At 36.3% G+C, this 15,455-nt stretch overlaps 1 protein-coding gene across 1 annotated transcript; it reads left to right on the top strand.

The window, feature by feature from the left end:
* Positions 1 to 8,644: 8,644 nt before the first annotated feature.
* On the top strand, positions 8,645 to 15,122 carry LOC130711890 (protein phosphatase 2C 29). The gene is made up of 4 exons (XM_057561663.1): positions 8,645 to 10,778; positions 12,083 to 12,196; positions 13,082 to 13,346; positions 14,445 to 15,122. The coding sequence occupies exons 1-4, from the start codon at positions 8,976 to 8,978 to the stop codon at positions 14,567 to 14,569; spliced, it is 2,307 nt and encodes a 768-aa protein (XP_057417646.1). The 5' UTR covers positions 8,645 to 8,975; the 3' UTR covers positions 14,570 to 15,122.
* Positions 15,123 to 15,455: the final 333 nt, after the last annotated feature.

Below are 15,455 nucleotides of genomic sequence, written 5' to 3'. Positions count from 1 at the left end.
GCGTCGCCATTGATGATCTTTCCACCCTCCCGATCGCTCACTTCTCCACTGCTGTCGCTGGTTCCATGGCCGGAACCACCGCGCCTGAGACTCTCTTGCAGAGTCTCTCTCTCTAGCCTCTCTCATGTATTACTTTTACCAAATTAATTTTGAACGACAGTTATAATAATAACATAATTTGTGTGCTTTTTATCAGCACAAAAGTAATTTTAAATTTTAAAGTTATAATAAATTGTAACTTTTATAACTCTTTCAAAAACAACTTAAATAACGTAAAATATTATTTTTTAAATTTAAATTTAACTTATTTATTTTTTTAATTATTTTCCTCCTTCTCAAGTCATTTTCACTAATATATAATAGATAAAAAAGTATATAATCTTTTTCCAAATAATACACAAATACCTTATTGAAAATTTTAATTTTAAAATTATTGTTTCCAAATTATTTATTAATAATTTATATTTTATTATTAATTAATTTTAACTCTTAATATTTGTTCATATATGAAAACATTACCTAATTTCATTTTATGAGTGTCTAATTTGTTTATATAGACAAATTTGGATTTTTATCTTGAAGGATAGTGAGTAAGTAATATGAAAAATGAAAAGTCATGAGTTTAATGTTTTTTTTTTCAAGGAGATAAATAAGGAGTCTTCATTTCTACTATTGTATTTAATGTTATGGTTCAAGTCTCGTTTACATATGTATATAGATAGATATAGATTAATTGACTGACAGCCAAGCGGTTTTAATGGAGCCTCTGATACTAGCACCAACATGACATGGATGTAATCAAATTAACGTGTGTTGCTGACTAAGACTAAGAGACCAATTTTTGACTAACATTTGTTGTGCCATTATTGTGAACTGATGTAAGCCAGCATTAGAGAGGGCATAACTCATTTGATACGCGCAAGTTATTGCACCATTATTATGTTGTGTCAGAGACCAGAGTACGTTTATGTCTGAATACATTGTTTATCATATTTTGGATGATAACAATTTTCAAGAGCATACGTGAATTGGTTAAATATTTAATGCAAATTATATTTCAGAAAAATAACATAATAACATTTTTGCTTCCCCATCGTCTGATGATAAAGTACAAGACAATGCCAAAAGACGTGCTAGACATATACTAGAGAGGTCAAAGCAAGAAGACGCACAATGCAGACTATACAAGCCAAGAAAGTCAAACCAACAAGATCGTTCGACAAGAGAAGAGAAGACAAATCAATATGGAAGACAGTTCGTACAAGACAAGAGAAGTCAATGAGTCAGGATCACTATACAAGTATAGTCAAAGCTTCAGGACAAACTATGCAAGAACAGTACAAGCAAATTGATCGTTCGTCAATAGAGAATACCACACTCATGAAGACATTCACTGTTTATCTCGAAAGCTTACCAATGGAAGTAATGTCTAGAGAAAGAGCGGTGATGAAAGGATATTGGATGAAGAGGTTTTCCTCTACTAAAACTACTATCAAATATCTTTCAAGACTCAATCGTAGTATAGTATCGTGTTTTGTCGTCTCCTCAGGGATTGTGTTGCTACATGTTGGATGAGCGGTTTAAAAAGTGAAATATGAGTTTATTTAAATAAAGGAAAACAATAACTAAAATGATAAAAGAAGTTCACAGAGGAAAATAAAGAAGAAAATGTATTTGAAAAATGAGTTCACTTGATTTACAATTTATTCTCAACCAATATACTTTTATAAGATAAAATTAACATTTAAGATACCGATAAGAGCTATTCACCTACTAATTCCTTAGCTAAGTAAATCTACCAATTAAGAACCTAGCCTTAATTTCTTAAGCCCTAGTGATCATAAAAGGAGCATTATACCACATACCTACTCGATAAGACATTCGCAAGCTTTGTTCCTAACCCAAGAAGTTCATATCCTAGTTGATAGAATCTCTGACTGTCACTCAAGAAATCCTAATAGTTCCTACTAAATAATCCTATGATAAAGAGGTGAGTGTCCCGACTTGCCACTCGGTTTAGACCTCATTCCCAACTCATGATATTCATACCTAAGAGTTAATGTCTCCTATTGTCACCTAGAAAACCTCAACCCAACCTAAGACAATCATTTATTAAGATGATTGATTCAAGGGTGGTTCCTCTCATTAACTAAATTCACACCAACTTCTCAATTGTCATGCAAATCCTAAAAAATATTATATTGACAAAAGATACATGAACGCGCAAAGAGATTCAACAAGCTACGACATAGAAGTTTTCCCCCTTTATGAACTAAGCATATGTTAACTCATATCAATTTCTCAATCTATTTATGAATTAATATAAAATCTTAAAATCATCAATTGGCCAATAAAAGCATTAAGCATATAGAGAAACACCAAATAAAGCAAATTCACAAATTGTAATTGCATAAAGATGTATCAAATAAGAGTAAAATCAAGGTATATGATCACAAATACTAAAATATAGTCTATAGAAGACAAAAAGTGGTAAAGAGAAAAGTGAAACCCAAGATAGAACAGAGTCATGGACGTCCGAAGAAGTTGTCACCTTCCTCCATGCCCCTGACGGCGGCCCTCAAGAGCCTAGCCTTCCTCTCCGCCAAGCAATCGCCTCCACGAATCTCCCAAAAGTGTTTTTTTAGGTTTATAATAAGAGAAAGATGTAAGGATCCTAAAAAAAAAGGTCAAAAACAGATTATATAGTGATTTTTCGTAATCTGGTGCGTTTTTTGTTTTTTCTGCTACAGAAAATGATCCTGTGTAGTCAAGCGCACCGTAACACGATGCACCCTCACAAATCAGGACGTTTGATCACAGGGGCTGCTACGCGATCGCAAGCGCTGGTACATGATAAGCATATAAACGTGCGGCACACTGGAACAAACCCTTTTCTTTTCTTTTTTCTTTTTTCTTTTTTTTTTCTTCTGGTTTTCTATCTCTTCTTAAATCTTCTCCTAAGACTATGTACAATGGTTTTGTTTTTCAACACCCTCCTTTTTCACTTTTTACACTCCACATCATCTTCTCTCTCTTCCATCTAATAATTCAACACACATTCAACTTTTACTCACTATAATGGTTTTGTTTAATAAAATTCAACACCCTGCCCCACCACTTTTATTTCATATTCTTATTTTCTTTTATGTTTTTGTTTTTATAGTTATATATTAATAACAATTATCGATTGAAATTAAATTAAAATAATTAAGAGTTAATTTTTTTCTTTCTAGTTTAATAATTTATTTGAATTCTGTAGTTGTTAGGATTTGAGTAGTTGAAAGAGAATAATTGGTAGAATTTTGGGTGTTTAAAGCGTTATTGTTGTGATCTATTTCACTAAAAAGATGTTTAGAGCTACAAACAAGAGTTTATTGGAGGCTAAATAGTCTTACTAGACGGAAAAATGTCGTTTTTTTTTTTCTGTGTCCAAATCAAATGAACAAAGTCTCAATTTATAGACAAAAAAAATGAATTTTGAATTTTGGTGAAAACAAAAATAAAAATATAATTAATTTACTACGAAATAATTTACCCCAAATAATTAGAATGGGATAAAAATCTGGAAATCATAACAACCAATGAGATTTTGCCAAGTGTATTAAGTGACTCCAACTTACAATTCATTCAACCAGCTAAAAAAATTCAACTAGCTGAATGTTCAATAGGGGATTCAACGCCCCATTGTAAGGCTCCAACTGTTGAATAATTTATTCAACAGCCCCATTGTAAACGGTCTAAAAACAACAATAAAAATAAAAATAAAAATAAAATAAAAAAATAAGATAGCAACTTAAAATAAACTTATGTAATCCTAAATTAAAGTAAGTAAATCCTAATAATATCTAGAAAATAATATAAAATGTAGAAAAATACTAAAACTAATTAAAAACATTAAAATGCATGAACTAAGCCTAAATTGACCTAAAATGACCAAAATATCATAAATAATATATTAAAATGCATGTAATTAACTAGAAAAATACTCTCGGTCATCAAGCGGCGTATTCAAATTGAAAGCTCTCTGACATTGTTGAGGAGAAAGTCAAGTGCAAAGAGTCACGTGATATTTCACAAAGCACATTGGACAAGGAAACAAGTACAACGTTGTCACCATCAAAGTTTCTTTTTTCTCTCCCTAAAGGGCTGGAACGCTGCTGCTCATGCTACCAACCAACTGACAAGATACACTTTGTAGCATTTTTCCTCAAAAAGGACACATTTCATTTAATGCACCTGACAAGAAGACTGTTTGATCTAACGGCTAGTACTCAAGATGCTCTACACGCTCCAACAACTCTCAATAAACCCTAGAAGCTCTTGAAGTGTAAAATGAGGACTTGAAGATTTTGAGATGCAAGAAATTGAGTTAGAATATTCATCTAAGTCGAAAGTCTTCTTCAAGCAAGCAAGAGAGAAAAAGCCACCTTCTTCTGAGAGGAATAACTAAAAGTCAAATCTTTATATCCGAACTCTCTAGATCAAGAACACAAAGTATTCGCTAGAGTCAAATTCACTCAAACACTTTGTAGTTCTCGTGCTTTGTAATTTCTACTATCCCTCTTGTGAGAAGAGAACCTTGTAGAGCCAAACAATCTTAAAAAAAGATTTTAGGAGAAGTCTTGAACAATACTTGAAGTTGGGAGAAGTCCTGTCTAATACTTCTTAAGAGAAGTCCTATCTAATACTTGTTAGAAGAAGTCATGTAGAATACTTGTTTGGGAGGGGTCCTGTCGAATACTTGTTGTAGGAGAAGTCCTTGAAACTTGTTTAGTGAAATCTTGGTGAAGCCAAAGACTGGACGTAGCCCCATCGTTTGTGGGTGAACCAAGATATATTTTCGTGTGTTATCGTCTACTCTCTTACTTTTATATCCGTTGCACCAAACGATTGCGAAAATATTTCATAAACTTATAATCATTTGAAAAACTCAAATTTTATTCGAACACAATTCAAATTCCTCATTTCTTGTGTTACTTTTTATTATATCAGTTTATACCCTAGATGACGCTTTCTTAACCACCACCATCCTTACACTTGTTTAATGCGCTCAACCTCTCTCCTAATCACTTATCCATGTGGAAAAAAATATCACTACTTTTGTTAATTGTATTTCTATTTTAATTTTATTAGTAAAATATTTTTTAGTATGGTTTTGAAAACCCTTTAGTTTCCTTTTAACAAAGACATATGAATCCTGATGAAAATAAATGAAAAAAAATATTAATATAAAGACAAGAGAAGTTATCATAAGAGCAACTCCAACGCTGGTTTCTTAACCAGGTTGGAGTTGCTAAGAAACCAAGGGCCAGTTTCTTACCCATTGGAGCAGGGTTCCTTAAGGTTCCTTAGCTAAGGAAAAGTGGGCAGAGTTGCTTCTGCAAGCAACTCTGCTTTATCAGTTTCTTAATTAAAATAACATACTTTCTCTCACATTCACTTCCAACAGATTTCAGAGGGAAGAAATAGTAGAAACAGATTGCATGAACTACCTACAATTTTATTCAAACAATAAAAATAGAAAATAATTACAAAGCTTCAGAAGATTAAATTTTTACAAAGAAAAATGAAAAAAAAAAATTACAGAAGCTGAAGGGTGTAAAGGAAAGCTTGATCCGGTTGTTTTTCTCCGATCTGGTGGCGGTGGCGGAGGGTGGAAGGCCTGCATGTCTCCGATCCAGTGCTTGAGGGGCGATTTGGGTCCGGATTGAAGCTTTGATGGCGGCTGGGGTAAGTTTTGGTTGCGGTGGTGGGTGTTTGGTGGCGATGAGGAGACGGTGAGGCGGGTTTGGTGGCGGTGAAGGTTGTTTGGTGGCGGGTGAGTGGCGGTGAGGTGGTTTTGGTTGTGGTTGTGGGTGTTTGGTGGCGGAGAGGTGGGTTTTGTTTGAGGTTGTGGGTGTTTGGTGGCGGTGAGGAGGCGGTGAGGTGGCGGGTCGAAGGAGGTGAGGAGTTGGCTGTGAGGAAGAAGAGAAGAGGAAGAAGAAAAGAAGAGCAGAGGAAGAGCAGAGGAAGAAGAAAAGAAGAGCAGAGGAAGAAGAAAGGGGAAACGGCTAGGGTTAATGAGGGAGGGAGTGATAAGGGAGTATTTATAGTGGATGACCGGGTTAGCCGGTCATCCAACCGTTTGGGACCGGTCCAGACCGGTTTTGACCGGCTGGACCCGGTTTTCTGCCCGTTTGGGCTTTTTTTTTTTTAAATTTTTTTGAATTTACCGGTTTGACCGGTTTTATTAAGTAAATTTAAATTAAATTTGTATAAATATTAATTAAATTATTTTTTAATTGATTTAGTATTAAATTTTAAATCTAAATTGTGTGAAAATAAATATTATTAATTTATGTTGTATGGTGGGACACGGGTGGGACCCTTCAAATAGTAATTTAAGAAACCATGGGTTGGAGCAAAATCTGGTTCAGTTCCTTAGGAGTTTCTTAAGTCTGATGTGGCAGTACGGGCCCACAGGAATAGTGCAGAATAGTGCTGAATAGTGTGTTAAGAAACCAGATAAGGAACCAAGGGTTGGAGTTGCTCTAAGTAGGGGTTAAAGTAAGCTGGGCTAAGATGATATGTGCATGAATAGGTTTAGTTTTCTTAAAAAATTCAATGTTTGAGTCTGACATGTTACTTGTCATAAAAAAATTGATAGGCTTGAGCTAACCTTCTTGAAAGCATAATTGGCTTCTTAGGTTATTTAAATGTTTGTTCTATAATAACAATAGACCAACTAATATATGTGTAAATAGGACAAAAAGTTTAGCTAGTTAATTAAAATACATTAAAAAAAAACTATCTATAAATAGGCTCGCATGACTATATATATAGAGAGATATTAATACGTGGTGTGGTTTATTTTTCGATGAATTAAAAAAAAAGATAATGTGAAAATAAATGAGGTTGTTGGACTTCTTAAAACATGAAAGCTTATTTAAAATTACATCTCACAGCGAGGTACTTAAATATGTTCTCTGTTTTTTATTTTCCTTAATTTGTAATCTGCAATTGCAATGTGGTGATTCTCTACACTATCATGTACACGGGTGAAACACCTCTTGTGCTTTTATTTAATGTTATTGTCTTTGGTTGTTCAAAAAAAAGTTTAAATAATTATATAGGGCAACATGTTTAAATCTACAAATAAGTCAATAAATATATAATCTTAAAGATATGGCCATAAAAGTATAATTTTTTTGGTCTTGATCGAGGTATCCCTAGGGCCGATAGACGTGAGAATAATCCATTGTCCCACAATCAGCCAGTTGAGTGCTATTTCCTTTTGGAGTTCTCTTTTGTATGGGGTTATGTTTTTGTTGCAAGCTGATGCGCTTGAGTCACTTTTTAAGGCCTTAGTTTCTTCTAGCCTTTTTTCTTTGTTGTTGTTATCGAAAAAATATAAAACACTTTTTTTTACCAACAATGTTATAACTGGTAGATAACTAAGCTCCTTACATATTTAATTTAAAAATAATCACTGGACGATGTGAATGAAGAATGATTTGTTGGAAAAAACTTACCCCATTTAATGAAGTCATAGAGCCTGATGAGAGATTAATCTTGTGGTTTCTAGTGGTGGAAATACCTTGGTGAAACCTGAAAATATAAAACACTTTTTTAATCCCTTAGTAAAAAGAGGAAACACTATAAAATTTGGAGAGAAGTTAGCTTAAGCCACGTTGGCATTATGTTATTCCTTATGTCACTTATTATAAGTCAATTTTGAGTTTATTCGTCTTAAAATATAAATCACTTTATAATATTTATAAAATATAATTATTTTTTCCATATTTATCCTTACATCTAATACTTCCTCCGGTCCTATTTATAAGCATGAAAGAGAAGAAAAATCTTGGTCCTTTTTATAAGAACCAAATGAAAGTTTGAGCTATATTAATTATTTTTTTCCAATGATGCCCTTATTAATTCTAACTTGTAAAATGTGTCTCATTAATTATTCTCTCTCTTTCCCACTTTCCAATACTAATAATAAAGGGTAATTTTGGAAGTTTATTTTAATTCAAGACAAATTTAATGCATTTTATCTAGTTTAAATTTGTCTTGAATTAAAATAAACTTCCAAATTTTTTTTATTTATTTTCATTAAAAATAGTGAAACACTATTATGAAAAGTTGACTTTATTATTAAAAAACTACAAATTTACTGCTAGTAATTAATTTTAACTTAGTTAAAAAAATTAATTTTAACTTACTTTTCTTAGTTATAGATATGAAGTACATGCATCTCCAATGACTTGACTTCAATTTATTAAAACCATTCAATATATACAAGTTAAACTCTTAATTACATAATATGACTTACATTACTAATCCTCATCAAATATTTATGATTAATAAATGTTGATGCACCAATCTGGCATTCAAAGCCTCTGGTATTCAATACTTACCATTATGAATTACCAGAAGAATTTATAAGCAGAATTTAATATATATGGTAGTACTATTCAAAGTTCAAACTAGTTTGAAAAAAGAAACTGGCAAAGGCAAAGCAAGCTGGATTCATCAGAGTGCTGAGCTGGAGTCCTACGTGTCAGCCACCTATATATAAGCCTTCAGAACTTGAAAACGTAACCGTCAACTCATAATCAGACCCAACAACTTCACACTCAACAAAGAAAAAAGGAAAAAGCCACACAAACAGACAAATCAAACAACAAATTTTCAACTCTCTCTTTTCTTTCTTCCCTCTCCTCCTCACTTTCCTCGTTTTGTTTTCTTTTCTTTTTCCTCACTCACTCACTTCACTTCACTTCTTTCTTTTCTTTCCTTCCTTTTTCCTTTCCTTTTCCTTTTCTCTCTCATTTTTCTTTTCTTTCTCCCTCTCTCCCTCCCCTAAGTCCCTTTCTCTAGTTTTTGGATTGGACTTTGGGGTTGGGGTCACTCATTTTCCCTCTCAACACCTCGCCGGAAAATCACCTACGATTTTCTCGGCTGCCAAACGGGACAAAACACAAATGTGATTAATGGGTAGTGGACTCTCCAACCTGTGTTCCTGCTTTGAACCGGTGAACCGGGAAAACGGACCGGACCACCACCACGTCGTTGATTTCACGGCCACCGAGCCATTGGACGAAACCCTAGGCCACTCCTTCTGCTACGTCAGATCCTCCGCTCGCTTCATCTCTCCGACCCACTCCGATCGCTTCCTCTCACCTTCCACCTCGCTCCGGTTTTCCCCTTCCCATGACCACCGAGCAACCCGACCCGAATTTCACGAGACCGGGTTCAAATCCATTTCCGGCGCCGCCGTTAGTGCTAACAGCTCTGTTCCCAAGACGGTTATTCAGCTAGAAGAGGACGCCGCCGCGGCGGATACTGTTGCCACCAAGGGTAGTATTGTCAATGGGTTCGAGAGCACGTCGTTGTTCAGCGCTCTCCCGCTTCAGCCCGTGCCGCGAGGGGGGGAGCTTCTCGAGGGCGGTGGCGGGTTCTTCCTCTCCGGGCCAATTGAGAGTGGGGCGCACTCTGGACCGATTCACGGCGGTGCCGGAGGCGACAGCAGCGGTATCTCCGGCGGCGGGGATATTCCATTTTCTGCGCCGCTTGGGGGGATGTACGCGAGGAAGAAGAAGCTGAAGGGTGTGTCGGGGTTCCGGAAGGCGTTTCAACGGAAGGTGCCGGATAAGAAGCGGCCGTGGGTGGTGCCGGTGCTGAACTTCGTTGGGAGGAAGGAGGTTGCGGTGACCGAGGAGAAGCATCCGGCGGCGGTGGAGGCGAGGAGCGAGAGCAATAGCAACGTACAGTGGGCGCTTGGGAAGGCCGGGGAGGATCGGGTTCATGTGGTGGTGTCGGAGGAGCAGGGGTGGTTGTTCGTAGGGATATACGACGGTTTCAACGGCCCCGACGCGCCGGAGTTTCTGATGGGTCATCTCTACCGCGCCGTTCACAACGAGCTTCAGGGTTTGTTCTGGGAAGTCGAAGAAGAAGCAGCTCAGGAGAGCAACCTTGCAGGGCAGAGCGTAGCTGAGGTGAAGAGCAAGGAGGGAGAAGGTGAAGATTCGGGTTCTGCTTCGGCGAAGATGGTAGTGCAGGGAGCTGTAACGGGAACCGAGAGTAGACGGCGTAGATTGTGGGAGCTTCTCGCTGAAGACCCCGAAGATGGACTCGATCTTTCTGGGTCTGACAGGTTTGCGTTTTCTGTTGACGATGCAGTCAGCGTTAGCAATGCCAATGCGGGTTCTGCAGTTAGCAGACGGTGGCTGTTGTTGTCAAAACTGAAACATGGGTTGACAAAGCACAAGGAGGGTCATGGTAAGAAGTTGTTACCGTGGAATTTGGGGACGGAGGAGAAAGAGAAGGTGGAGGTGGAGAGTAATAGGGTGGAAGACCAGCCTAGTGGTGGCGGTGGTGGTGGGAAGAGGCGGAAAGTAGGTCCCGTGGATCATGATCTGGTTTTGAGTGCGCTGTCTCGGGCATTAGAAGTAACGGAGCTTGCATATTTGGATATGACGGATAAGCTTCTCGACACAAATCCGGAACTTGCTTTGATGGGTTCTTGTCTATTGGTTGCTGTTATGAGGGATGAGGATGTCTATGTGATGAATGTTGGGGATAGCCGTGCTATTGTTGCACACTACGAGCCCAAGGAGGTTGCTTCTAATGTGGTGGAATCTGGGAACAAGGGAGATACCGGTTCCAGCACTGAGAGCATTGTTGAGGAGCCCGTAGCTGAAAGTGCAATCAAGTTGGGGAATCAGCGTCGTGCTCAAGAAACGAGGTTGGTTGCATTGCAACTGTCTACTGATCACAGCACCAGCATTGAAGAAGTAAGTTCAACTTTCAAAACAGTCAGTCTTTTGATGAAATGACATGCTTTCTTCCTTCCTTTACTCTTGCAAGTTTGGTTTTTAACTACAAGTCTTACTTTTCCTTACTAATGCTTCCAGTCTGGTTCAACATTTTTCTCTGTTGATTACTGTAATGCTTCAATACCCTTAAAACTAGTGTCTAATGCCTTTACTAGGTTTCTGGTGCAGCCATTTGTTGCTAATGACATTCTTTTCCCCATTATGTTCTTCTATCCATCTAATACAGTATGTAGGTCCATACTCCATACTTGAGTTCATGTGTGCGTGTCATTCTGTAAGTGCATTATATTCCAAGCATAGATTGGATTGTTTCTTTCGCTTACAGATTGTCTGGTTCAAAAGTAGGGAGGGGGGGGGGTGGATAATCCTCTCCTTATTTGGTATCTAATGAGAGGGAGAGAAAATAAAACTCCCAAGGAGTGAGCTTCCGAATGCGAACGAACGGGGCAGGTAAAACACTAACACCGCAGGGAGCTAGAGCCATCCTTCTATTGCTATGGCAGATTGGAACGGCTTAACTCTCTATATACAAGCTTTTAGTTGCTTCTCGACAATTTTGTAGTAAATAATTCTAAATGTCCAATTTTACCAGTCTAATTCTAAGGGTTTTTATCAGCTGGGCTTATTGCTTATTACTCATTCCCATAACGAACAAATTCAAATTATGGTACCATAAATTAAAAGAATATAAAAAAATGAAGAACAGTAAACTCATGCACCAAACTGAGAGAAGGCAATTAAAATTATGCACCTAATGTGTAATAGGGTTGCTAGGGATAGAATACAAAGAGTGCAGTTTTGGATTTCTAAAGTCTAAACATAAGCTTGGACAATTTAATCACTATACTTTACATGTTTTAAATTCATTTCATCTCCCCTCCAAATCCCAAATATCACAGGGGAATCAAATTTGAGAGAGAAGGGATCTTGGATCCTCCCATCCAAAATTTTGAACCATACAAGAAAAGTCTCCCGCACTGAACACTGTTTGTCCAATATTTTTTATTATGCCAAGTGGCAGATGAAGTTTATGATTTAATAACGTGCGTTGTTGAGATTTGAGATTGAGTAGTTTGTGATGATATATTCAAGAGGTTAGATCATTGGCTTCATGATTGTTTGCTGTTATTGTTTTAGTTATGAATATCACAAGTTATACTTTTAGTAGCAGTTGCAGCTGATAGCCTTTGTTTTCTTTTTCTTAAGTTGTGAGTGACCTGCTTATATCAGTTCTCTATTAAATAGTGCTTAATGTTTTACAGGAAATCATTAGAATTAAGAATGAGCATCCTGATGATAACCAATGTATAGTCAATGATAGAGTTAAAGGCCGTCTTAAGGTCACCAGAGCATTTGGGGCAGGATTTTTGAAACAGGTATCTTTGAAAATACTTTGATCTATTATTACGGTTCATTTTCTTAAATTTATAAAATTTTACTTTGTGCTTCTGAGTGACTCTCCTTTCAGGGAGAAAAGAAAATGTTTGTTTCTATAGTTCATGCGATATGGAATAATATTTCAAGTTTTTTTTTGGTTATTGTCCTTATAGATTTGAAATTTATCTTGCTTCGTACCTTTTATTTATTTTAAGTGTGTGCTTGTGTGCATGCATACATGTATTTGTATGTACTCGCGCACACTGTAAATACACATATGCAAATAGATGAGGATTTTAACAGAGGCGTGAAGCAGTGAACAAATTTATATGCATAGGTACACTGATTTTAAGAACATGGAAATCATATTGTTCATGATCATTTTGTATTTTTATAATTAAATTTTGGTATGGCAGATATTTAGTTCATATTAGTTATTGTGTCAAATTGAAATATCTATCAGATTGTAAAACTTTTCTGCGTACTCAGCCAATGGTGAAAGGGTGAAATTACAAAACTTGTCTCTTGAATTTGTATATATTCAAAAGTTTTCTTTGGATGCTGTAATGATATATAGTGAACTATATAGATGTAAGCTAAATAGGGTCCAACCATTTGTCTTCAGTCTCACAATACACATTTGGTTTTAAAACGAGGAGAGGAGTAATAAAGGTCAATTGTTGGGAGAACTTGCTGCATTACATACTGACGCTCAGCCTTGAATAATTTATTTGTCATCAAACTCACTTTTATTGTGTTTATTGAACTGCTTCACATACTGATGCTCGTCTACGCTTGAGAAGCCTGATTGTTTCTGATGTCTCTTAAATATTTAGCCCAGATGTATTCTTACATGATGGTTGAATTGAATTTTTTTTTTGTAGCCAAAGTGGAATGAGGCAGTTCTAGAAATGTTTCGTAATCACTATATTGGCACTGCTCCATATATATCCTGCTGTCCTTCGCTGCGTCACCATAAGTTATGCCCAGAAGATCAGTTCCTGATCCTCTCATCTGATGGTTTATATCAATATCTAAACAACGAAGAAGTGGTTTCTCAAGTTGAGAGCTTCATGGAAAAGTTCCCAGAAGGAGACCCTGCCCAACATTTGATAGAAGAACTGCTCCTCCGTGCCGCCAAGAAGGCTGGTAAATGAATCTTCAGACCTTGTCTATCTTTCTTGTTCTGCAGGCATGTACAATTTGTTGAACATAAGTAGAGGGAATATTAATTAGTAATTCTTTAGATAAGAATGCAAAGCATTTTCCTTGCCCCATATGGTTGTGCAAAATAATTGAAGAATAAACTGATGGTAAATTTTAAGAAATAAACACTAAGGTAGCGTTAGTTAGACATGTTAAAAATGACAGAACATAACATATAGGTTCTATTTTATGTTTTGTCATTAGTGCATCTTAAGAGTATAATAGTATATGTCATGAAGTGAAAAAAAAGAACAAAACAACTTGTTCCGTTCGTTTCATCCCTTGCCGAATGCTACCTAATTTTTGTTACATGTTGAGATTGAAGGATTTGGAATTCTTTTCTACATTTGGTGCTAGGAGCTTTGTAATTATGTTATTAAATTTCTTTTTCCTTACTGCTGTTTAACATGTCCTCTTGTCCATCAGGGCTCTTTTCTATTAAAATGTTGTCCCACAAAGAAACGCATCATCTTTAAGTGGGAATTAGTCTTTAAAAAGTATAAATTTTGCATTCTATTGAGCTTCTGGTCCACTGCTTTGGTTGTCTGTAGCTTTGATGCAGCAGCTACCATATAATCCCTTATTTCAAATGATGACTTCTTTGCATATTCATCCTTTTTTACAGAAAATCCTATCCGTAACTTTGTCCTCTATATGGGTTGTATACAAACTACAAAGTCATTTTCAAAGGATTACTTTAGTTAGTCAATACCCAAGCTTTGCCGTTTTCTATTTATGTATTTGTTCAATTTTCTTTTGATCTAGAATTTGGTTGAGGTAACAGTTTTGCCATCGGGAGGGTTGCTGTGTCTGTTTGCATTTGTTTGTTTGCTTCTCGTATTTGGAGAAAACTTGTTTTAGAAACATCTGATGCGCACTAGTTTTTTGTTTTTCTATAATGAAGAAAATCAGACAAGCGAAGAAAGAATTACTGCATGCAATATGTCGATTCATATTCATTTATAGCTAAATGTGTTTTAGCTTGTCTTCTGTGTTTGTACTACCCAATTAGAGTGGTGACTTTGGACTAAATTGTTTCAGGAATGGACTTTCATGAATTGCTGGATATCCCACAAGGAGATCGGAGGAAGTATCATGATGATGTTACTGTTATGGTGATATCACTTGAAGGGAGAATCTGGAAATCTTCAGGAAAATATCTATAATACATTCAACCTCGAAGATGATGCCAAAGTTTCACAGCTGGATCCATTTTTCATGGATCTGGGTTTTTTTTCCTCTGGTCTTAAAACCAAAAGTGATCAACTGAGGAATCTCAGATTTTAATGGCAGGTGGCCACCTTTAGAGCTCTATCCAGAATTAAAGATGCTGAATGCATTTAGGTATGAGCTATATCAGAATGGACCTTGCTGATGGGCTTTTGGGAATTTTCGTTAGGAGTGGAGAAAAAAGTATAGCCTTTTAAACTGTTTTCTTTTTGTTTCGCGGTTTCCATTCTCCCTCTCCCCCTTTTTTGCCAGTTATAGAGATGAAAAAATGATAGAAATTTTGCATAGCGAAGGCCCTTTCTATTTATTTTTCTTTATTTTTCTGTTTTTTTCTCTGGCAAGTGCCAAGGAAAATGTGGGTGTACATTGGTGGGGATACAAGTGTAGTGATTGAACTCGAGCGGTCCTTAGTCAGAAATGACAATCTGTAACTGAGGGTGGATTTCCACCGTAGCAAATTAACATGATTTAAATTAGAGTTCTCTTAAATCTTAATCAAATGGAATTATAAATTGCAGAACGCAGAGTGAATTAGATGGTTCGTAAACCAAAAACGGAACTGGACATTGATTCGTTAATGTCCTTGTGTTTTAGTTCGAGTTAGAGTATGTGCGTATTTTTAAGCTGAATGTAAATGAAGTGTTAACTTCCTTGCACATATTTTTCTTCGGAAATTGAGATTTATAGTGAAGTGGAAGTTATAAAATGGATTTTTTCTTGTGATTTCCATACACGCTTGCCAGTTCCTTGATGGCAGATTGGTTTGGAAAATCTCTGAACATCAACAGGTCTAATGTTTGAAACTAGCAGAAAGCAAAGGGA

Source organism: Lotus japonicus, chromosome 4, assembly GCF_012489685.1.
Source record: "Lotus japonicus ecotype B-129 chromosome 4, LjGifu_v1.2".
Lineage (NCBI taxonomy): Eukaryota > Viridiplantae > Streptophyta > Magnoliopsida > Fabales > Fabaceae > Lotus > Lotus japonicus.
The sequence above is the reverse complement of the archived record's forward strand: the minus strand, read 5'-3'. Positions and strand labels throughout refer to the sequence as shown.